This window comes from Struthio camelus, chromosome 8 (assembly GCF_040807025.1).
Source record: "Struthio camelus isolate bStrCam1 chromosome 8, bStrCam1.hap1, whole genome shotgun sequence".
NCBI classification, from domain to species: Eukaryota; Metazoa; Chordata; class Aves; order Struthioniformes; family Struthionidae; genus Struthio; species Struthio camelus.
Window position 1 is genome coordinate 7,087,883 of NC_090949.1, and position 24,088 is coordinate 7,111,970.

The 24,088-nt window shown below is 50.5% G+C and overlaps 1 protein-coding gene across 13 annotated transcripts in view; it reads left to right on the forward strand.

Moving 5' to 3' along the window:
* CACNA1E (calcium voltage-gated channel subunit alpha1 E) overlaps nt 1-24,088 on the forward strand; it is a 173,762-nt gene that overhangs the window by 103,836 nt on the left and 45,838 nt on the right. For 8 of the 13 annotated variants that reach the window (XM_068951817.1, XM_068951818.1, XM_068951822.1 and 5 more), the window contains 12 exons: nt 12,926-13,041; nt 14,242-14,295; nt 14,707-14,841; nt 15,138-15,347; nt 16,802-16,914; nt 17,206-17,318; nt 17,444-17,575; nt 17,930-18,002; nt 18,417-18,534; nt 18,905-18,972; nt 20,466-20,563; nt 23,885-23,941. In XM_068951817.1, the coding sequence (XP_068807918.1) occupies nt 12,926-13,041; nt 14,242-14,295; nt 14,707-14,841; nt 15,138-15,347; nt 16,802-16,914; nt 17,206-17,318; nt 17,444-17,575; nt 17,930-18,002; nt 18,417-18,534; nt 18,905-18,972; nt 20,466-20,563; nt 23,885-23,941 (1,287 nt within the window). The remainder of the gene's footprint in view (nt 1-12,925; nt 13,042-14,241; nt 14,296-14,706; nt 14,842-15,137; nt 15,348-16,801; nt 16,915-17,205; nt 17,319-17,443; nt 17,576-17,929; nt 18,003-18,416; nt 18,535-18,904; nt 18,973-20,465; nt 20,564-23,884; nt 23,942-24,088) is intronic. The other 5 variants (XM_068951828.1, XM_068951826.1, XM_068951823.1 and 2 more) reach the window with 1 other exon arrangement.

The window sequence follows — 24,088 nt, forward strand, 5'->3', positions numbered from 1 at the left end:
ACACAGGATTACAGAGATGTTACTATACATTGGCCTAACCCAAAGGTCATCATCTGTATGACACAGACACAGCTCATCTGCAGTGAAGAATGGAAACCTGGACACACACTGCTTGCAAACTGCACCATCTGCACTGACTAAGAATCAGATCCATTTGGGATCTTCATCTTTCTTTAAGTTCGCGCATACAAGTTGTTGCAGAGCTGCCTCTCTGCCCTTATTTTATCCTAGCAGCTGTTTTCATTAGGGAAACAATTGAACATCTGAGGTAAGTTCTGTGTGCAAAGAGGCTGTGATGAGGACATTTGCATGTTTAATTTGCCACCATCAGAAGTTTGCCGGAGCCCAGATTTAGCAGTCTTCTGGGTGCGATGCGCATCTCTCTCAGCAGTCAGTTCCCCAACTGTTAAACTGTGGCATGACCTCTGTGATGTAAACAGCCTGAATCCATCTGCTCCTGAGCACAAAGTATGTGGGGGAGAGAGAGAAATGAATTCCATCATACCAAAGCTCCTTGGTTTTCTCTCTAAATACCCCCCCCCCCTCACACACACACACACACACACACACACACACACACACACACACACACACACACGCATCGGAATTGTATTGTAATGCTATTAAGAGGAGATGGAGTTGCTCGAGGCAGGGGCCTGGAGAGCCAGTTCTTCTGGGGATTTGGCATTTACTACTGTCTATTAACTCTTCCCCTCTATGGGTGCAATTACGGATCAATTAATTCTAATTGAAAGCAGGAACTAACAAATTGGCCCTGCTCCACTTTGAGAACGTTTTGCAGGTATAAAGCCCAAGGAGATGTGACTGCTCAGCTTTTAAAGCTGCTGAAGTAATCTTGGCAGAAGAGAGCCGGTCAAAGCAAGTGAGGATGTAGCATCAGCTAAAATGGCCTGTTTTCTGTCATGTAGCAGTCTATGGTTTTGGGAGTTAGGAAGGATTGTAGTGCTCATATCAGGTATTGCTTACTACAGTTGTGTGTCCTAAGGTTAGTGTAATCCAGCACCCTCCTGCTGTGGTGGCAGGATACACCCACAGCTGTGCACCTCTTCCCAGGGACAACTACTGTCATGCAGAAAGATAACCTTATGCTGCAGCCATCTCTTTAGCTGCTGGAGGGTTAAGAGGTGTGGACGGAACCTCCTTCCACCCTGCTGCTGTTGATCCTTTGCAGGCAGTGCCCTGAGGTAGGTCAGGCTATGGGCTCTGAATCAGAGGGATGCAGAAGTTGAATGTTCTCCCTGCTGGAGATTTGCAAAGGTCTGCTCTCCCTTTGTCCCTCCTTTGCGCAGCAGGGTTTTTATTCTTGTGCAGCTTTTTCTCATGTGAAACAATTTGGATCTGTTTGTTCATTCTACATCTCCGAAACAGCAGTGCTCCCTGGCAGCATAACGTCGTGCTGCCCATTCCCTCTCAGCTTGTGGCCTGCACAGCGAAGCAGCAGCAGTAATGCTCTCTCCAGCACCTTGGCTGGGTGAGGACGATAACTCATGGCTGGCCCCGTCCACGCCAGACACCGCAGAGGTCCTATTTGCTTTGTCCTTTCTGGTAAGAAGATGGCTTATGTCTAGCTTGTCCTAAAATAGACCAAAAAGCAGAGATAAAAAATAAGCTGTGCTTAAAGGTATAATGTTCAGGACTGATACAGTGTTTCTGAGACCAGACCGTCTGTGTTTCGACTCTCTTCCATCTTCCCTTCTCCAGCCTCTGAAAAGAAAATCAGGTTTGCGGTAAAGCCCTCCTCTGCGTATTGCAGCATCTGTCTTCCTGTTGAGGGTTGCCCTGGTAGACTCCTTTCCCCTATGCAGTTGTGTACTTCCCGCCCCCTTTAAGGATGAAAAGCTGCTACAATCACCAATATTTATGGTCCAGATCAGAAACTGTGTGTGTCCAGAACGGAAGGTGATGCTGCCTGCAGGGCTAACCAACCTAGAAGGCCAGGTCTTTGGGTCTAATGCAGTGCTGAAGAGAAGTCCTCTTGAAGCTAATAGCAGAGCAAGAAGTTGAGCATGATGGCAAGAAAAGTGAAATCCATCTGCCTTGTACCAAACAAGAGAGTAATTTAAATCCTCCTAATTGCTTCCACTCATCCTGGTGATGTTAAGTCTTTTCTCCCTTCAAGTCTTTTCTGCCCCCCCCACCCCCAGCTCGTGCACTAAGCCTTTGAAAGAAACGACTAATGTTATAATTAAAGGATCAATTTGGCAAGTTTTCTTTGTCTTAAGATCTTCTTTCTTTCAGGTTGGGTTAGCGCAGCGTTCCCAGTCTCCAGAGAGTATTCTTCAGCTCCTTCAGGAGCCTTCTGTACCATCTCTGAAATCTTTTCAGTTCACTTAATTTGAATTTTTTTTCCTATCCAATGTTGAGGCATAACAAATGTTGAATAAGATTAAGTTTTAGCAATTAATAATAAAGGCATTAAAGGAACAAGTGTACATTTTCAATGGAGGCAGGGGTTTCTTCTGGCTCTACACAAAACCTGGGCCCTGCGTTTGAGCTGGATCAGGTGGTTTGCAACTGAACGGTGGGAAGAGGATTAATGTCTCGGAGGTAGGCAGTTTGTGGAAGGGAAAGCAGGGAAACATCACCACAATACAGGAAGGCTTGTGGGGAAATTATGAGTGATAGCATGATTCTGATAAACATAACTGAAGAAATATTGTATTGGGTGTAGTAAGTCTTGGAAGCATTGTATTTTCTTTAATGGATATAGTATCTATGAGTGGCTCTGAGGCTTATGATGGCTGTGTCTGCTCTGTGCTGGGTGAAGGTGATAGTTGGGGTAGTTTAGCCCACTTTTCAAGGCAGGGTGCCAGGGAAGGGAGGCGAGAGGGGAGCTGCAGGAGAAGGGGGAGAAATGACACCGCCCCAACGACTCCTGCCAGGTCCCCCGGCAGCGTCACGGGATGCATGGTGGTTTGGGCGATCCGTGAAGCTGACCCCTTCTCTTGGGTTGCACCTAGTGAGAAATGGGCGCGCTTGTGCTGTGCTGAGGGAGCTCTTGTGACATCAGCATGGTATTTGAACGCCTTCCGCGACTGAAGCAGAGGAGCCTTTGAGATATTCAGCTCTGTGCAGCAGCCAGGTGGGCATCCATATTCAATACGGCCTCTCTGCCTTTCACTACTCTACCACCCCTCTGCTGGGGGCCTCCAAGCCCTTTTCAGACAAGCTGCTTGACGGGAGATGTGTGTTTGGTGTGCCGTATCCCCCAGAGTTATGGGAAGTAATGATTCCTCTTACAGCCAACTGGACAGGATAAAAAAACCCACAACAAAGAGATGGTTTGATGGCTTTCCCCTTTGATTTCTCATGCAAGTTACTTGCCAGCAGGTCTCAACCGCTTCGGTTTTACTGTTATTCACGTCTCCTTGCAAACGTGTCGACTTCCTATAGTCTGCAGGCTGTGGGTGAAAGGCATGTTTTTGATCCTCATCACAAAAGCGTTCGGCAGATAGTTCTTGCCTACAGATTGCTTTTGGAGTTGTTTGTTCCTGATCTTCGTAATTTCTGTCGTTCTGGTTAGCTCTATTAGTCATGTAGCTGTGGCCGTAACACTTTTAATTGATTGATGGCTTTGGAAATGTTCAGTTCTTAAGTGGCCGACTCCATGCTTACAAGGGGGTGTTTGGCTCTTCGGTTGGGTGAATTAAACAGGATCCCCCAAGTGGATCACATGATGTTACCAGTTCTTTGTAAATCGTGGGTGGTTGTTTGTTTGTTTTGCAGTGACAGTGACATATCTAGCAGTTGCATTGTGGATTTCACACTTGACGGTTAGTTATGAATTCATTGTATTTGTCTGTTGAAGGATTCAATTAGAGCGCTTGAAAGTTCCTGAGAAGTTAACATGCTGAAATGTTGAAAATCCTTGGTTTTTCATTCTGTAACTAACTCACCTGCAGTACTGGCCCCACACCTTTCGTCTATAGATCACTGTTGCAAAGGGGGACTAAAATTACTCTCCGTTTACAGAGGATAAAAACTGGAGCATGGGAAGGAAAGGGAGAAGTGACATTTTCTCAGCACTGCATGAGACAGTGGGAGTGATTGCAAACAAAGCCCAGGGCTCTTGAAGCAGTACAGCTACACTGCTTATACCAGCACTGGCCTGAAAGGAGCAAAATAAAATTCGAAGCTTCCATCTCCAGTTCTTACTGTTTCAGTTGCAAGACCCTCCGTCACCTTTCTGTAGCTTTCTGACAGCACAGATCGACTGTGTTGTGCTGCCTTCAATGCAACACCACAACCAGCGGATGTAGTGGCCCAGTGGAGCCGGAGGTGCAAGCCACAGAGCATTGTTACCTTCTGAAAAACGTTGAAACTGGAACTCCGCAACTGGAATGTCAGTGACTCCCTTTCCCAGTTGATATTTATCATGTTTGTCATTTATTTTTCTCTACTTCAAAACAGTAAGCTCTTCAAACTCTTGGTTGTTCAGAGCCCACATGTCCTGGGAAACCTACCTATTTCTAAAAGGCAGCAGTGCCAGAGACAGCAGGGTTGAAATGAACACAAAGCAAGCATCCACGTGTGCTTTTCTGTCTTTGATCACAAAGTGCTTCTTATTCTTGGAGAGCATGCGTGAAGTGCTTGGAGAGGCATCAAGCTGCCTGCAGCTGATCCCACCTCAAAATGTAGAAGTTGAGCTGGACACCTGCATCTCTGCCTGGATCCATCAGTGAGGGACGGGCTTTGCAGCAATATGCAGCTGAGCCCACCCATATTCCCAAGCAATGGATGAACCTGCTCTTGGATGAATAAGAGCCTGTTGACTGAAGCTAGTTGTAGGCAAGAAATAGAGATTACTGGAGAGAAAAGGGGGGGGTATTAAAAGTCTTTGCCTGTTCAGTGGACTGTGTTCCCCATCAGCAGATGCAAAGTTCTCATATATTTCTCACTGATTTGAGCACCAGTAGAGCAACGGAGGCTGGACTGACTCTTTGACGTTTCCAAGTATTTGGGAGATTAGCAACTCATCTGCGTTATTCCGATTTAGCGATGGGAATCTAGGGATTTTTGACCTCTTGACTTGATGACTGAAATATACTGTACCTGAAAAGGAAACCTGAGGCTTGGAAAACTCCAGCTGGCTCTGAATGTGTGGCCGTATGCCTATTGGCCTGAGCGGTTCAACATGAACATGTCATTTTGGTGTCTCTGCTGCTCTGGCTCTCCATCAAATACTAATCATCTGAATCCCTGAACTTCATCTTCAAAGCTATCCAAGGCCCGGACTGAAGGGATCTTCAGTCTATCTGATCTCTCCTCCCGTTGCTCGTTGTCATCAGTGCCTGTACCTGTGTCACTCCTTGGGAAGAGCGTGATGTCCCATAGCCCTGCCAGCTGAGGGTGGCCATGTCCCGCTGTCTTGGGCCCCACGTGGAGCCAGAATGGCCTTTATCTCCTTAAGGAACTGGCTTATAAAAGGAACTCTTTCATGCGAGGAGTCCTGACTTCAATTCTGGTTCCTCATCTGGAGTCCCCTCTGCCAGTCCCCCTCCAGATGGGGATCTGGAGTCCCCATCTGTAGAGATGATTTCCCGTTTGGGCTGCCTTTTCTCTGTGTTTTCATGTTGTCATTCCCTTTCCTTTCTGCCTCTATTTTTGTTCACAGCGAAGTCTTCTCCTATTAGCGTGGGGTGTCAGTGCAAACTAGCATGACAAGGTCTTTTGAATTGTTCTTAAAGCTTCGTATCAATCCTGTCTAATACAAGCCCCTTTAGGGCTTTAGGACCTAGTAAAAGTGAGAGACATCAGGTAGCATGTATAAGAAAACCTAATTTAAATCACAAGCTTTTTCAAAGGCGCCATCAGTACTGGTCCCTTCTTAAATGGGACAGTGATGTAATGGGTAATCTCAGGCTTGGTATCTCATGGTTTCTCCCCGTTTATCATTCCATGTCACCAACAGCTTGTCAGCTTTTCATTCCCCAACTTGTGTGTCTGCTGGCACTCCATAAATGGGCTCTCTTTCTTTAGCATAGTCAGCTTTATGCTCTGTTTCTTGCTACAGCTTTCTCACAATGAGGTGAGCAAATAACTCTCATTTAAGAGCACAGGAGCAACCAAAGGCCAGTAGCCACTGCTAGAAGGGAATAAAAGAAATAGGGTGTTTCCTTTTTCCTTTTTTTTCACCAATTATTACTTCATGAGAAGACTTTCTCATGACAGTTCAGCTTAAGGAATCTTCTCAAACCTTTTGGGGAAATTCAAGTGAACTTAAATCAAGTGATGGTTCATGTCCACATAACTTGGTTCATTCAGAGTGGATTTGTGAAGCACAGCTTCCCTCTACAGAAGCTTTTTGTACCCTTTGGACTCCCTGTTCTAGTCTTTATTGTCATTTCAGTGCAGTAGTCAGACTTTCTAGTCTGCAGTTCCCTACATCATTTCTACTGTCTGTTTGCCAACTTCTGTTTAAGCACCAGGTTACACACTGCACAGCTAGTTCATCGCTCTTCTTTTAGTTTCATTACACCTCTTGGGTAAATACCATCTGATCCCACTGATTTGCTACTGTTTGATCCGTGTTTTCTAAACCTTCTGTTGTCAGTTCTGTCCCATAACCTTTTCTGACACCCTCTTGGAAGGAAGGTGTTTTTCCTCAAATTGTGGTGCTCGGAACTGAATATGATCCATGAGCTGAGCCCTTGCTAGTGCTGAGGAGAGCAAAAGTATTACCTGATGTCTTACAGATGGTATTTCTTGTTATACATCCCATTATAATTGGCTTTTTCACAGCAGCGTGGTACTGCTGCCTCATCTTCGGCACATAATCCAATATTTCTCCTCTAGCTACCCCATCCTTTCTGCCACCTATTGTTATCATTCTAACGCCTGTTTGGTAACTGGTTTGTGGCAGGCATGTTTAATGGTGGCAAAAAGCAATGGATGGAGGGGTTTGAAGATGAATGGCTTCTTGTTTCAAAGAACGGAATTGGCAACGCTGATGTGAACTGCCCCCCCCCCCCACCCCTGTGGCTGTGTACTCACTCTGAACTCAAAGAAGCTCTTGAAAGGATACAAGTGGGCTGAAACATCCATGATATTTTTGTTCTCTTTGCTGTTTTTTTTTTTTCCCCACAAAGAGAGCCCATTTTCAGGCTGGATGCTTTCATGTGGGTTCTTCTCCCGTTAAAGCTTGACCTGGGTCCTACAGTCCTTTGAGTGGAGTACACTGATCTAGGAAAAGTGGTGTTGCCTGGTGTAAGCGAGAACGCGTGGGGCTCGGAGCATGGTGGTGTCCCCTAAGGTCTGCCTGGTGGTAGCAGATACGCTCATGCGGTAAGAAGGGAATGTCAAGGTTGGGCAGGAGAGCAGCGAGGAGCCAGGAGGATTCACAGTAAGAGGAGGAATGAACCATCTGTGCTCAAGCCACCCAGATGGGCTGGGCATGTTGTTTGAATGGTGCCCTTGTGTGTAGGAGGACAGATGGCTTACTTCTCCCCAGCCCCAGCTCACCAAGCTCTCCTGCTTCCTATGACAACCTTTAATGCTGCCCTCCATCACTCGTGCATGCCTGTGGCTTTATGAGGCCCAACGGGAAGGGCCTGCAATGACACAGAGGGATCAAATGAGGCCCAGGTTTAGTGAAGGTGGAGCACAGCTGTTATGGGTGGATGTTCCCATGCTGAAGGCTCTGCTGAGTCTGGCTGTGCTTTTTTGAGTACTGAGGCTCCTGTGATGGATCTCTCCCATGCTAAAACTGAAGCTGTCTGACCAGGAGACCCAGGTGGACAGGGGGATGTTGCAGGTGGGGACTGTGCTTTCTGCTGGGGCTCCTTTAAGCCTCCTTGTGGGGATCCCAGCAGATAGCATGGCTCTGGCTGTAACCAAGTGCTTTGCAGCCTGGCTTTATAGAATTTGGATGCCCAAAATCCCAGAATATCAGCTCTGATCAGTGGAGCAGTGCCCTGCTGTCCTTGGCTAGGCCCGTCCAGCCAGAGCTCTTTGCAAGGCAAAAATGGGAAGTCCCTGGCTGTGTAACCTAAATACACCAGGGAGCAGAATCCTTCAATGGGAGTTAGGCGCCTTGCTCTCTCGATGATGCCACCCTCCCTGTGATTTGGAGCATTCCCAAATGGCTGTCAGTCAGCGTTGCTGGCCCTGTTCTCACTCACATACAGTATTATCTCTACCCGCTGCTGTAAATTGGCTCTGAGCAATCCTTGATCTGTCAGCATCGCCTACCCACTTTCAGATGTCACCAGCCCCCGCTGCTGCCCTGCTCAGTAACGTGTCTCTCTAAAATGTAATAATTCATTAAGTTGAGTTTAACTTCTTTTTTTTTTTTTCCTCCATCTCTGCCACCCCTTTCTCCTTCTAATGGACAAAAGCAATTAGACTCTATTAGAGCCTGGGAGTCTGGAAAGTGTCACCCTTGGAGACACTGCAGCAGCTGAATGGACCTTGTCCCTCAATGTGTCGAGCACCTGCTGCTTTCAAATTAGAGCTGCTTGAGCAAATGGCTGGGTACCGGGAAATGTCCCTCCCTGTAATAGCCCAGCTGCTTCTGACAGTCCCCCTCAGTAGCAGTGGGCTGGGCGCTTTCCTAAGTGAACTGTACACAGCAAACTTGGGGCTTCGTAAGGAGATCACTGAAAAAGATGCTCTCATTCCCTCCTATGGAAAGGATTTTTTTTGGCTTAGCTGGTCCTTCTGGCTGGGTTTCATCGTGGACGCATCATGACAGCTTCGCTCACTGAACAGCCCCTGCAGTGAAAGGAGGCGAAGGCACCAGCCTCAGCCGACCAGGAGCTACCAGGTGGCCTGGAAAGCAGGAGGGACAGGCAAGAAGGAGACGAGATGTAAGTCAGCGTGGTTGTATTGGCTTCAGTGGAACCATGCTGACATATCCCAGCTAAGGATCCGGCCTGCGAGGTGTCTTCTAAGCTGTGGAGAATGACATTCGGGGAAGCGTAATTAGAGAAGAGCTGCCTAGTCCCAGATGGCTTGTAGAGACTGGTGCTCCTGCCTGCCAGGCTCTTCACCTGCAGATGAGCGGGTCTGAAACTCACCGTGGGAAAGTTTCCGGCACCCTCGTTTGCAGAATATATCTTCTTGGTCAGGCTGGCAGGCTGGCCCAAGTCTTCTGCTGATAAACTTTCCAGCAGGAGGTTATGCCTGCATGGGACCAACTTTCCAAGGGCAGAAGGATATGACTTTCACCAGCTGAGCAAATCCAGGAGGAGAAAAGCAACTTAGCTATAGACTCTGGCTGTAAATGACATCTTCTCATTTCTTGATGCCCCAAATTTGCTAATGAATAGAGGCTGGTGAGGGATTGAGGGATGAAGCCACAGCTGCAGTTGTCCGCCCTTCTCTCCGTGTAGCACAAGTATGGTTTTTTCACACGTGGTGCCTGAAATGGGAAGTATATTTGCCCATTGGTTATAGGAGGGTCTTTCTTCTTCCCTGTCTCCTTGCTTTCCTCCTGCCGTTCTTTCTTCCATTTACGCTGTTTTTCTCTTCCTTTCCTTTTGTTCTCTCCCCCTCCCCTGGCCAAGGAAGAGAAAAAGTCTCATTTTGGTCTGAAATCCAGAGATGGAGGGGCAAGAGTCATTTGATGCCTAATGCTGGAACGACAGGAAACTTAACCTTCCTCGGGTGGAATTAAAAATGCTTGAATTGTCTGGGGATCTTAAACAAGAGATGCAGGGAACATTCAGGGCTTTTCACACAAACACACGCATACGCGCACAAACACACACGCGCAAGCCCACGCAGCATTAAGAGTGTAATAGCTCAGCTGGGGTAATGCACTTGAACTCTCTCTGCAGCAGACAGACCAATTCTTTCAGTTGCTTTGAATATTTTGAGGATAGAGAATGCTGCTAGTCTCCAGGGAGGGAGACATTCGTCTTGTAAAAAGCACAGTGCCATTTGTTCTTCATAATCACGCTTCTTTCAGAGCGTAATTAGAGCACTGTGGGACTGGGAGGGGGCTCAGGCTCTGAACTGAATTTCTCAGTGGCTTTTTCCTCTGTGCAACTCGGGCTTTGGACCTGCTGGAAGTTTGTGACTGGAACGGAGGCTGGCTCCGCGCATGTGGGGAGCTCAGGGTGCTGAGCAGGGGGCAGGATGGGGCCTTCACCTATGTGATTCCATCTCCAAGCTCATTATCGGACTAGAGAGTGGCTGTTGCAGCCCAGGTATCTAGGCTAGTGTGTTGGATAGGGAGCTGCAGCCAGCAAATTCCATCCAAATAATATATTCACAAGAAAGAAAGGATGTGCTGGGGGGATGTCTGGTGTAGGATGTGCTCGCTGTGCATGAAAGTGGCTGTCAATAGAGGTGTAACACATGGGTTGAGACGTTCCAGGTACTTGGCGTGTGTGAACGTGGGGTGTGGGACCTCCTAGACGCAGGTCCAAACGTGTTATTTCACGTACAGCACACAGCGTTGGCGTAAGGATAGCACGTGTATGAGGTTGCCTCTGTTTTCACCCCTGTATTTCCTGCCAAATATTTCCGTTTTTCTGTTTGTGCATGATGGCCTTTGCATAAATGCTTAGGGCTTTGTGTGTTTCTTCAGACAGGGTGGGTGAAAGTCTCCGCTGTTGGTGGAGTAGCCTGAATGGACCTTCTGTGCATGGCTATGGATACGTGCCTATGAGAAAGCAGACCGCGCTTGTCAGCAGGGTCTTGTATTTTAACTGAACGTGTGAACGCGTATGTAGTCTTAACTGCATATTGGCATCTTTGCACAGCTTTGGCTGGGATATAGGTGAAATCTTATGTCATATGTACCTAAGAGTGTGTTTATGCTTATGCCTAGGAGTGTGTGTCAGCACGGGGATGTTAGTACATCAATGCATCACATGTGTGAGAGGTTGTGCAGATCTGCACGTGTAGCGGCACAGCGTTAGCCCTGGTTGGTGTTACGTGGTGCTCGGCCTGTGCAGGCGTGTGACCTTGCTCTGGGTGGCCGAGCATTGTGCCCACCGGGTTCTGGTCTGGTTTACGCATTCCCATGGCAATAGCACCAGCCCCGGTATCGGTAAAGAGCATTGCTGGTGCCAGCTTGGAGCTGTGTGGCCCACTGGGTGCTGGAGCAAAGCGGCTTTTGCAGCAGGAGCACCTAGCTGCAGCCCTCCTTTTGCAGGGACTGGCAGCTCGGCTTGGACTGAAGCATGGACGTAGGGTGGGAGTGAGGATGGGTAAAGGAAGAAGGACCGGTCCTTGCCTGAATCATGTATTTGGGATTTGCAAGCCACTTACTGGACCCAACGCCTGTCCTGCTGCCTTGGAAGCACCTTAATCGCAGCAAACTTAATTGCTGTCACCTCCCCAACTCCCAGGCTTTCAGTTTTCTCCTGGTGGGTCTCTGTCCAGCCAAACTGCAAGGGGGAACACTGGCTCAGGAGTCAGGAGAGCTGAGCTATGATTGCCTTGACCCACCCTTGCTGGCTGCTTTTTCTGGCCATTCTTCCCAGACTCCCTGTGCATCAGTTATTCCTCTGCAGCAGTGTGCAAAATGTCAGGTTGCATAAGGAGATGTGTGGTGAGTAATAGAGAGAAAACCCTGGAAGGTCTGTGTGTAAGTTGGTAGTGGGATCTCAGCTGGAAGCTGGGCCGGGACTGGTCATTGCTTCTTGACAGTATGTGTGGGACACAGTGAGTTGCAAAGAAGGACAACAGGGATGTTTGAAGCTGTAGGAAAACCCTCCAAAGAAGGAGAGAAAAAGGAAAATCATAAATGCGAGCCTAAAACTGTGCACTCTAGTGAATGGCATCGCAAAAGATTGCTAAGACTTTCCAACTTTCCTGTCTTGCAACATGAGGAGAGAATAAGGCCTAACGGACTGCAAAGACAACAAACCACAACTGCACAGTAACGCAGTAATGCACAGCCATGAAACCCATGGCCCTGTGCTGTGGCCAAGGAAGCCAGAAGTGAAAAGCTGTGTGACCGTTATATGACTACTCAACTTACCCTCATAGGTTTAATAGGGAGCAAGATTTTGGAAGGGGCGTCAAGCCTTCAGGTGTGGTGCCTTACTAGAGATCAGGAAGCTATCCAGGGTAAGTGCTGGGTTACCAGCCCACGGTGGGGTTTTAAGCCAGGCAAACGTTTGGTAGCCATTGTCAGAGAAGCAAACGGACCACGTGAGCCTCGGACGGGGGCATTGCCTTTGTTCTTCCCCATGCATCTCATCCTCTCCTTTACAAGAAGGGCTTTGCAGCACTTCTCCTCTCCCTCTGTGTTTGATCTGTCTCTCTTTTGAGTGTAAATTTCTCCATTTAGGCACTGTCTCTTCTGATATGTTTGGGGCACCTGAGGTCTTGCTGTATGGGAGGGCCCCAGGGAAGGGAACAAAGAAGAGGGGAGAGCCTGGGGGCCAAGCCATTCTCCCCTCTGTTCGCCTCTGCCCTTTGTCCTTGGGCCCCTTGCCGCGAGCATGGCTCCAAGCAGGTCTACAGAAGAAGAAATCCTGCCTTTGTGCCCCAAAGCAGCAGCCCAGAGGAGCTGAGATGGGGTTGAGTGGGGTTGTGGGAATGTCCCCCTTGAACAGCAGCAGCTTCTAGACAGGGGCACATCGGGCCAAATGGCAGAGCAGTGGTGTATTAGCTCACGTGCATCGGCATCTTTCCTCCCGCAAAGAAGCCTCTTTCCCCTCCCACCTCTCTTTGCCCCTCTGTTCGTTCATTCATTCATTCATTCATCTCATCTGTCTGTTCTCTAGCTGCGCTTTGCCTGGCAGTAAGTAGCCCTTCGTCTCACTCATTCCTCCAGCAGTCTTCCCTCCTCTTCTCTTGGTGCTTGCGCTCACCCTTGGTCACTGCCTCGCCCAGGGCTCCCAGCTGGCAGTGCCCATTGTCCTCCCGCACAGCGTGCCGGGCCCCTGTGCAACCCACTGCTCCTCAGCTGCTCTCCTAAAATGCCCCTTCTGCCTTTTTCCAGGGAGTTTGCCAAAGAGCGTGAGAGAGTGGAGAACCGCCGAGCCTTCATGAAGCTGCGGCGCCAGCAGCAGATCGAGCGGGAGCTGAACGGCTATCGCGCCTGGATAGACAAAGCAGGTAAAGTCTTGCTGGCTACCGGGAAGGTGGTGGGGCCCAGAGCCCTGTCGGCCTCTGCCCTCATATGGTGTCAGTGGTTTTCCAGTTAAATCTGTCCCTGTGGTATTTTGGTGCCCTGGGCTTCTGCCCTGACCTGGGAGAATGTAGGTGGCAGTAGTGGCACTTCTTGGCTTCCTGCTGACTTCCGACTGGGCTGGCTCCACTTGCGAGTGCTGGCCTCCAGCCTGCCACGAGCATGCCCCTCGCCTCCTTGCTTCTTTCTGAAAGAGCTACCCAAAGGGTTCTGCTAGGTTGTAGGGATCAGTTCAGTCATCCCGCTCTGGAGACTGTAGACTTACGCTTCCATCTAAAACACAGACTTCAAAAAGTACTGTTAACTTGAAAGAAGGCCTGAGCCACAGATCTCAGCTTTGGTCTTAGATTCAGCTGTTTCCGCTGCTCAGGGCAGTTTGGATTTGGAAGTTTGGTTCCGGTTGATCCCTGCAGGGTGGGATAGTTTTGATAAGTCAGTGCATCCAAGACTGTCTTGCTTGTCCCAGCCAGACTTGCAAACTGTTCCAAGTTCAGCACTTTTTTCTTTTCCAGAAAGCTGACAATTTGCATGCTCCTTTCTTGGTGCTACACGCTATCTGCACCCAGGTCTGGCTTGATGTGCATTAGTTGGATCCTTTTCCACCTAGACTGGCTAGCCCTATGACCCAGCTTTTGTGGGATCTACAGCAGACTCAGACAAATCTACCAGCTTTTAGAAACTGTGAATCCATGATTAAAGTCAGCTTGCAAAAGTGTCAGGGGGAAGACTTTGTTTCTCTCAGGAGTTAAGAGAGGGTAAGGAGCCTTTCAGACACATTCGGGGCATATGTGAAGGGCTCTACTCCAAAGGCATAACTCAGAAACAGGCTTTTCTCTCCACAACGTCCAAACTATTTGGTGAGTTTATGGTGGAGCAAGAGGGGTTAATTAGAATGATTTTTTTCTTTCCAATATAACATGTTGTAACTGACCCTTGTCACCCCTGAGAATTTGATTTTGGACGCTTGCCCAGTACTTGATGAGGGTCTGCAACCTTCAGCAACCACTTCTGGGCTGGGCAAAACGCTTAGGTACAAGGCAGTAAAGTTTGGTAGCACTTTAATGGCATCCCTCAACCAATGGTGTCTCGTCTCCTGATGCTGATGCTAAACTATGTGTTTTGCGTAGAGGAAGTCATGCTGGCTGAAGAGAACAAAAACACTGGAACTTCAGCCTTAGAAGGTAAGATGATCAGTGCCCTGCCTAAGTATCTGCCTGCCCTCCCTTGTGCCTGCCTGCAGCTGGAGGTTGAAATCTCTAGAGGCCAGGAACCAGCTATGACATGAGGAGGGAGGTCTGGGAATGGTCCCAGGGTTCCTCCTTGCTAGGGGGTCTGTGGCCCCACAGAGGGCTGTGGGGAAGTGGATTGAGAGCAGCCTGGCGGGACTGGGGATAGCACAAGCCCGTGGAGAGCGTGGAGCCCAGGGGACATCTGGTCCTGCCCAAAGGACTAGTGGGGAAGAAGGTCGTGGCTCCTTCCGGTTACCGGACCTGAGCTAGCCAGGTACCGATTAGCAGGTCCGGTCTGATGAGCAGTTTGCTGGCAGAGCTGGGCAACCACAGCTCCTGTTCCCACTCCTCTTTCCTTTCCAGTGCTCCGGCGAGCAACCATCAAAAGGAACCGGACAGACGCCATGAATCGTGACTCCAGTGATGAGCACTGTGTCGATATTGCCTCTGTGGGTGAGCGGAGGCTGGCTCAGAGAAGACCTCTTCATCCAAACATGGGTCAGTGCAATTTGAAGCTTCCTTCCCCAAAGCCTCTGCTACACCATCACATCATGTCAAGTTGTGAGGGTTGCACCCAGCATGTGGAGATTGTCACAGATCCTCTGTCTCCGCTAGCGTAGTAGCAAAGGGGAGCAAACCATCCACTGCGCCTTGTGCCATTTAGGAAGTGTCTTGATAAGTCCTATCCCATAAGAGCAGGGTCTATGAGCCATCCATCCTCTCTCCTTGTCCTGAGGAAGTCTGAAGCGCTTGACAAGTGCACTCACCTTGGCGTCCCCCCTCTTTCCCCTCAGGTAACCCTTTGACTTGCTCCAGCATCAAAGGTGCCAGATTTAGCGGTGCCTCGTATTTCCGGCACAAAGAGCGACTCCTGCGCATCTCTGTCCGCCACATGGTGAAATCCCAGGTCTTCTACTGGATTGTCTTGAGCCTGGTGGCTCTCAACACTGCCTGCGTGGCCATCGTCCACCACAACCAGCCAGCCTGGCTCACCCACTTCCTCTGTGAGTCCCAGGTCTTTGTGTAGGTGTGTTAAAGCATTGCATGGGCACAAAAGGTAAGGCAAAGCATCCTGGGCCTGGGGCCAACCTTTTGTCTCCAGCAAGCTGCGTGACTGTGCAGGAGCATCAGCAGCCAGAGGCTGCAGCACTCTCCTGGGCTTCTTGCCCTAGGAGGTGTGCAAATGAATCCCACCGGAGTTGTGCTGGTATGAAGCTGGGGTGGAGATCAGGGGAATAACCTGCATTACATTCATTGTTGGTAATGAAGGACTGTGTACAGCCACTTGTTATTGCCCTTGGCCCGTGGCTGCTGATGGTGCTCTCTGCCCAGTTAGCAAGCACGGAAGAGTTTTACTGGCCTCATGCCCTCCAGATCTGACATGTTTGTTGAGAGAGAGACTCACAGCAGACTGTGAGTCTCAGTTGGGTTTATCCTAAAATTACAACAGTGATTGTGGAAAGTTTGCTAAAGATCCATCTCTGAATGCCCACAAGCAATTGCAGGGGCCATGGTGGAAAGCTGTGAGTTTGCAGTGAGGCCTGGGCAATGGTCATGAGAAAACCTGCTGGTTAAAATTTTGGCGTAGTAGCAGCTGGTAGAGCCTGACATGGAGATCCTCGAGGTTGATGCCAGTTACCGAAATGTTCCCCCAGCCCTTTGTGGACCCAGGTACAAGGTCAGGTCTCGGAGGCAGTATATCCATGTTCGTTCTAGTGTGATCCTAATTGCAGAGCGGCACGATCAGCCCCATGGCAGTCATATTGCTCCTGAGCTGCTTCTGTAGGGAGAGTGCTGCTTTCTCAGCCCTGTTATTCTTTCTTCACCTTGAGAACGTCCCCACCAAGCACCAGGCCTGCCCAAATCTGCATTCGCATGCTCAGGCCTGCCAGGATCCCAGCACGACGTAGTGTGGTATGGCAGCTGGTCGTGGTGAGAAGCATCTTTTGGACAAGGTGAAAAGCCAGATTCTTGCCCGCTAATGTTCATGAAATAGCGGAGGAGCTTTTCACTGGCTCTTGGCTGTTTAGCTCGGTTACCCTGGCCAAATTCCAGCTGTGCAATGATTTGCATGCAGGTTGCTAATATTTCACTACAGTGTGGTGTGGTTAATATCTTTGCTGATGCCCCAGCTACTGTTGCATAGTGTTGAACAGCTGCTCTGCTCCATGACAGCCATCTCTGGTCTTCTCAGAACCCCCTGGGACACCAGTTCACCCACCCTGAAACATTAACTCGTGCGGTCAGTTAATTAGCTCCTCACAGACAAGCTTCCTCTATCTCATATCCTGGCCTGAGCCTTCTCCTAAGGAGAAGCAGCCTACTCAACTCGTTTGCAGCCTACTCAACTCGTTTCACCTCTTGGTGTGCTAGGTGGGCTACTGATGGGTGCAAATGGGGCACTCGACACAGCTCTTGCGCCCCTGCAGAATGTGCATCTGGGTTTTCTCTCTTTCAGACTATGCAGAATTCCTGTTCCTTGGGCTCTTCCTCCTGGAGATGTCCTTAAAGATGTATGGGATGGGGCCGCGCCTTTACTTCCATTCGTCATTCAACTGCTTCGACTGTGGGGTAGGCAGCCCTGAAAATGCTGTGGGCTGGGGGGATGTTTGGTAGCCTGCTGAAAGCGTAAGGCACCGAGGGAGAGAGGAGTGGGACAGCTGTCATAGGGTGCAGGGGAGCCCTTTCTCCTGGGACAGCCTGCTCTTGCTGGGCTGAGACACCAAGTTTTGGGGCAGGGTGGCTGGGTGCCTCATCCTCAGGCCTGGGAAGCAGATTTCCTGCGATAGCCTGTCCTGAGCTCTCTGTGCTCGTTTTCAAAGGGCATGTGTTCTGACTCTTATGGCTGTATCTGCTTCTCAGGTCACAGTGGGAAGCATCTTCGAAGTGGTTTGGGCTATCTTCAGACCAGGGACTTCTTTTGGGATCAGTGTCCTACGAGCTCTCCGGCTCCTGCGAATATTTAAAATAACCAAGTATGTACCAACGGTCCATGCCTCTCTCCCTCCTGCTTGGGGCTTGGCTTGTGGCCCACATCTGATCGGTCCTGCTTTCATGGCAGCCTCGCTGCTGGTGCTCCAGCAATGCCTCTGTTTTCCAGGTATTGGGCATCCCTGAGGAATTTGGTGGTCTCACTGATGAGCTCCATGAAATCTATTATCAGCCTGCTCTTCCTCCTCTTCCTCTTCATTGTAGTCTTTGCCCTGTTGGGAATGCAGCTGTTTGGAGGCAGGTAGGTTGTTGCAAGTCTGGGGAAAAGCAACCTCACTGGGTGTTTTCAAAGCCGAATGGTGATACCTTCTTGGGTGCCTAGCAAGACTGCAGCCTGCACCTCAGCATGCTGCTAACAGTGGTACCTCTCCCATATAAGGCCCCCTGCTCAGTGCAGGGGGCAGGGGAGGTCCCTCTGGACTGCATGGGCCATTCTGGCCAGGATGCATTTTGGGTTCTGGCACCAAACGCTCAGGAGACTTTCCTTAAAGTGGGGAAAGCCATCCTTAGCACAAGAGAGTTGAGAGGATAGCAGTCTCTGGTTGGATGCCTTCTTTATTCCAGCTTGCTTGCATCCTTTTGGTTCCACTTCCAGGTTTAATTTCATTGATGGGACACCTTCAGCCAACTTTGACACTTTCCCCGCAGCCATCATGACAGTGTTCCAGGTAGGAGCTGGGTGGCACAGGGACACAAAAAAATGGGTCGGGACCATCTGCTTGCTCTTCCCAGCTCTGTCATATCCTGACCCCTGTCTGGAAGGGGCTTTTTAAAGCAAAGGAGCTCCCCTCTGTTACAATATAACTCGCTTCCTCTGTCTCCTCCCATATAGCAAAGGATATGACTCTCTTCTCCGTTTTGCAAGGAGGAAGAGTTTCAAAACCCTTCTGAGGAGACCTAAATCCTCATCAGAGAGTCTCATCTCTTCTCCCTCAAGTATTGCAGCTGTAGAGCTGGCTTATTGACTTTGTGGGATCTCTGCGCTGAGGTCCTGCCCTGTGCACGAGTGGGGTGGATCCGGTAGGCTGCCTAGGTCACAAGAAGGCACTGGTGATAAAAGCTGCTGGCTTATTTTTGTGTAGATCCTGACAGGTGAGGACTGGAACGAGGTGATGTACAATGGCATCCGCTCCCAGGGAGGTGTTCGCTCAGGCATGTGGTCCTCCATCTATTTCATCGTCCTCACCTTGTTTGGAAACTGTATCCACCTGGCTGCAGTGCTTTAGTGAGAGATGACTCCATCTCATCTCCCTCTCTGAGAGTACTCACCCTGCTCACCCACTCCTTATTTCTCCTCAGAGATGTAGCTCTCTCCCAACTAGGGGAGTCCCATCATATGTGGGGCAGCCCCAGAAGTTCCAAGCGCACAGGAGGAGGCTGTCGGGAAAAGCCCGTGCCTCCCGCACGCTGAAGACTATTTGTATGGGATGTGTGAGGAGTTTGTCCCTTCAGCTGCTCCTCACCGAGCTGGTGAGGACCCTCCAGAGCCAGGGGTTGGGTTCCTTCCCCCTGAGTGTCTGTGGACACTGTGCCCTTAGCACACAGCTTGTGCGTCCTTAGCTGCTCACAGATACTCTGCTGAACGTCTTCTTGGCCATCGCTGTGGACAACCTGGCCAACGCTCAGGAGCTCACCAAGGTACGTCCTAGTTGCTCAGTTTTTTTGCTGGTGTGAAGATTGTGAAGGATGGGGCGAGCAGGAAAGGTGCTGAGAGCAGCACTTGTGACTGTGGTCACTTTGGAGCCAAGGCCATTTTCTCCATTAGCTCAGCCTGCCTTGAAAGGGGTCAGGTCAAATTGGACATGGGGGCTCTTCCTCCAGTAGGGTACGCAGGAAGCTCTGCTGAAGTACACGCCCATATCATTGCACAAAGCCAGTTAGACCTTGATTCAGGAAAGTACTTAAACGTGCTGGAACACCCCCACTTCACATCAAGTGTGCCTAAACTGTTTCTGCATTTAAGCTTGCTGGCTTCGTTTGCCTCGGGCCAGACTAAGATAACCTTCCTCTATCTGATAGGGTCTGATGCAGGGATGACTATCTATCAAGGACTCTGGAGATGCGAAGTGTGAAGCGCTTTTCAGTGGTGTCAATATTTATTCCCCATCTGCCTGTGGGGCAGTGGACATGATTTAGGATGCAATTTAGGATAGTGCTTGAAAAGGTTATTGGATTTGGTTGTTTTTAAGGCCGTGCTGGGAAATATTTGGGGAATGCTGAAACATTGGGGCACCATTTGGATAATGGTGAGTAGGCGAAAGCTGCAAGCATCATTGCTGCTCTTTGAATAGGATCAGAGAACCCATGCTGCCCATTTTGTGCAGAGCCCATGCCTATTATGCACGTCCTCGGGGCTCCCCCAGAGGCCTCAGTGCTGGGGTAAAGCTGACCCGTGAGCAGCAGAGGAAATGGAGTGGAAGAGTTTGTGGTGCTAATTTGTCTTTGGGGCTGCACGTCGGGGAGCGCCTTGCCTCCCGCAGCTAGTGCAGGCGGCGTGTCCAAGGGCTGCCAGCTGCCGATCGGATGAGAAGGGTAGGAGAGCCCTGGGGTGTGCTGATCAGGAGGTTTCCCTGTCCCTCACGTGCCATACCTCTCCTGGTGGTTCTGAAGCATCAATTAAGAGAACGCTGAGTTTCTGAAAAGGCTCAATGAGCACTAATGACTCCTAATGACATTTTTACTTTCAATGGCACAACCGTGCTCATTAAAGTAATACGATCTCTGCCGAGGTCATTCACGGAGCCCTTGCCTCCCACTCCATCAGGGTGATGCCTGTCTCGCCCCTGTGGCTAGGAAGGAGAGGGCTGTGCTGATCTACACTGTCTGGAGTTGTTCTAGCTTGCACAGCCCAATTATTGCCTGGAGTAGGCTGGGTTCACTACTTATTCAAGCAGTGTTGACGCCTTCAGAAAGATTTGGCGTAGTGAGTAAGTTGCGTTCCCGTAGCTTGAGGAAAATAAAGGCTGTCTCTGGAAATACAGGTGCCTGCTCCCTCCTCCTCCCCTGTGCCTAGCCTGGGGTCTTGTGCTGGTGTCTAAGGTAGCCCTGCACGCCCCTTGCTACCTCTGATGGGCGCATGTTTCCTTGAAATGCCATCGTCCCCTTAAGCGACTCCTCTGTTTTCTCCATAGGATGAGCAGGAGGAAGAGGAGGCCTTTAACCAGAAGCACGCCCTTCAGAAAGCCAAAGAAGTCAGCCCAATGTCTGCCCCAAACATGCCTGCTATCGAGTGAGTGAACCCCCTCCCGCCTCCGCACTGCTACTGCAGTGCCCCCTGAGCCCAGCATGGGCAAGTTGAGTTTTGCCGCCCTAAGGATGGAGATGCAATCTGAGCCCCTAAAGCTGGGCCAGCCTCAGCTGGCTGTGGGGCTGCCTGCTCACCTGGGCAAGAAAGCAGTCCCTGCAAGGGCTGATTCCCTCTCGGGGTGTTTTTCTGAGGATGGATGGTTATGTGAATGGGCTCCCCCCAGACAGCCATGCCTTTCAGAGAGGTGTTAGAGCAGTGAGCCAGACCTGGCCGCCGGGAGGGACCTGGGGCTGCCAAACTGCTGCCTCAAACAGGAGCCTCAATGATGATGTACGGAAGAAGTTGGCTAAAAGAGGCTTTCTGCTCCAAATATAAAGCTCAGATATTCAGGACTGCTGCTAGGGATAGGGAAGGAGGCCAGAGAAGGGAAGATCAGTCGTTTCTGGAGGATGAAGAAGAAACACTGGTGACATTTGCTGCTACCTAGTATTTCTTTGTGGCAGAGGTGCAGGAGAGCAGGCAGGGATGTGGGAGGAAGAAGGGAAGTCTTGGGAGTAGTAGTGTCGGAAATCTCCCCCAGGCTCCTTCCCTGATAGCAAATGCAGTTATGAGAAATGGAACAGGTTTGCAAAACCAGATTTGGTTTTCTAGAGATTTGATTTGGGGGAAAAAAACCAAAATCACATAAAACCCCCAACACAGTGTTAAAAAGCACTATCTCTGCATTTCAGCAGAAGAACAGAAGAACGTTTTGTTTTTTCCTTTCTATATGCTTTTTTTCCCTTTATTTTGCAGTGTCATATGGTCTAAATCACATAAAACTTTCAAAGTCAACATTGGAACGAGGCGTTTTGATTTGTTTTCCAAAACAGTACATTTCAGCACGGCTGAACGGACTTTTTTTTTTTTTTTTTAAATAGAATCCCTTCCCAGGGAATTTTGGGTTTCGTTATGCTTTGAAACTCAGCCAAGTTTGTACACTGCAGAATCTCTTGCAAATTTGCGGAGAGAAACCACTGTCTTCAGACGAGCTCTGATCAGCCGGGTTGGAGAGAGCATCGAAGTTCGTCTCATCTGCTAGGACCTGCCCAAGCTCCCCAAACTCCTTGGCTTGGCAGCAGTGGGCTGTGATGGTCCAAGGCCAGGAGCTTGTGGGCATGCCTGGCATTTTGAATGGCAGCATGGGCCAGAGATATCTCTAAGACCTGCCTAGTCTCCAAGCAGCTGCGGGCACAGCCCTGGTTTGCAGGCAGTGAAGTGATTTTCACAACAACACATAAATCTGTGCCTGGCCACTGGCTCTTCCTCGCAGGCTAATGGGAAGATAGTGGCGGGGGGGGGGAGGTTGGAAATCTCAGAGTCTGTGTGTCGTGGCTGGCTCTGGCTGCCAATGTGAAAGGGCTGGATAAAGGGAGGGAATAAAGGGATTTAGGTTGCAGTAAAGGCTGGAGAATAGACAGATATGAGAGAAGAGGAGGAAGATGGAATACATTAGAGCACTTAAAGGATTTGTCCGCGCCGTACATCCTTGCTAGAGTTTTATAGCCGTTGTCAAATACAGCTAGTTAAGAAAATGGATTTTTTAACCTTAATTTTTTTTGTTCTAGTGGCACTGAAACGGAAGGTATTGATATTTGCACATCTTTTTTCCCCGTTCCTCCCCCTCATCAGGCTCAGTGGTTTCCAGGGCAGAGAAGGGTGTGCAATGCTGTGAGGGTGACGTTTTTCACCTCCAGTTCTGATGTCCCTTTGGTGCTGCCACCGCTCATGTTAGCAATCAGGCCAGGGACGGTGGGGAGTCACGGCAAGGGGTGAGCAGGAGCAGAGCAGGTACTGACGGGCTGTTGGAAACTCCAGTCACGAAGCGGATTTGGTCTCCGTGGCTGGGTGTGTGCAGACACAGATGGTTTCGTTTGTATGTAGGTGCCCAGTGCAGGCAGGTTTGGTACATGGGTTTCTGTGAGCGGAGAGGTCCGGTTGCGTTCAGTGCGGGCGCTCCCACGTGGCCAGGTTGGCGTGGGTGGCTGTGGTGCAGATTGGAGTATTGTATTTGCACATGGGTGCCGTTGGTGCAGATGGCTTGGGCTGTTTGATGAGTGGGTGTCCAGATGGACGCATGTGGATGTAGTAATGTGTCGGAGCCTATTGTGGTGCATGGACGCCGTTGAAGGCTCAGCCGCTTGCTGTGGGAATAGTGGCGTGCGCCGGGCGGAGGGGGCCTGCACGTGAGTCGTGTCTGCGCGGATAGTGGGGGTGCAGGTGCCGTCTCGGCCGCTAACTGCCGTGCCTCGAGCACGGCGCTGGGCTGTTCCTGCGTGTGCAGCCGTAACGTGGCTGTATGGAGGCAATAGCCAGCTTGACCGACCCGGCTGCTGAGGGTGGCGTTGCAGTTGCATGAAAGCAGCTAGATATGCAGTGTCCTGCAGGCGTGTGCTCTGCGCGCACACGCTCTTGTTCACGCGTGTGGAGCATATTCACTTGCGTGTCCTGCACGCGCACATGCCGTTGACATATGGATCAGCCCAAGATGTAAATCCCTGCGTGTGCATTTGCATATACTTTGTGGCTGTTTACTTGGAGCTGCGCGTATCTGAATCTCCTGTGTGCTGAGAGTGAGGATAAAGTCTTGAATCTCAGGAGCTGCCTGAAGGCTGGGATAAACGACACTTGCAGCCGCGTTAGGCATCTCTCCGTGTCAGGGCTACACAAACGAAACTGGCTCTGCCGAGATCTCAGCCCTGTGCTTGTGCCTTGCTTTCTTGGGGAGATTCATGTTCCTCTCCGTTCCCCGCTGTCTCGGGAGAGCGGACGCTGCTGCATCACCCCATGGGGATGGCTCCGAGCAGCTCTTGGCCGGCCTGATACATTGCTTGCTCTGTAAAATGACCGTGTGTGGCTCGCTGGAAGTGAACCGAATAGCTCCTCTGCCCGCAATAGGAGCAGTTTAGAAGAGCTGGTAAATATCCAGGGAGGCAGCCAGGGCTTGCGCGGGGCCGAAGCCGGCGCCGCGGTCGCCCACCTGGCGAGCGTAGCGACAGCTAGCGGGGCAGCTCCCTTTGCCGCCTCTCCCTTGCACGGCGCCAGCTATCCGCAGGGAGGACCCGGCGCGTGCGTGGCTGGGCGCATCGCCCCGGGCTGGAGCGGGGCGCGCGGGTGCAGCGGCGGGTGCTGCTGCCCCCCCCCCCCCCCCCCAGGGCGCGGGAGGGCGATGTCCGAGCGCGCGGGCTCCGGCGCTGCCCCCGCGTCCGGCTGTCCGGGGATGGGGGCCAAGGGGATTGAACTGGTTTGTTTTTTCCTCCCCAGAAGAGACAGGCGAAGGAGACACCACATGTCGATGTGGGAGCCGCGCAGCAGCCACCTGTATGTGGGCCACGGGGTTGCGTGTTGTGTGTGGCTCCTGTGTTTCGTGTGTGCGTGCGCGCGTGTGTCTGCCCCCGTGCTCCTCGGCGTGGGCGTTTTGGTGTGCGTGCCCGTGCTGAGTGCCCCCCTTTGTGCCCCCGTGCGCGT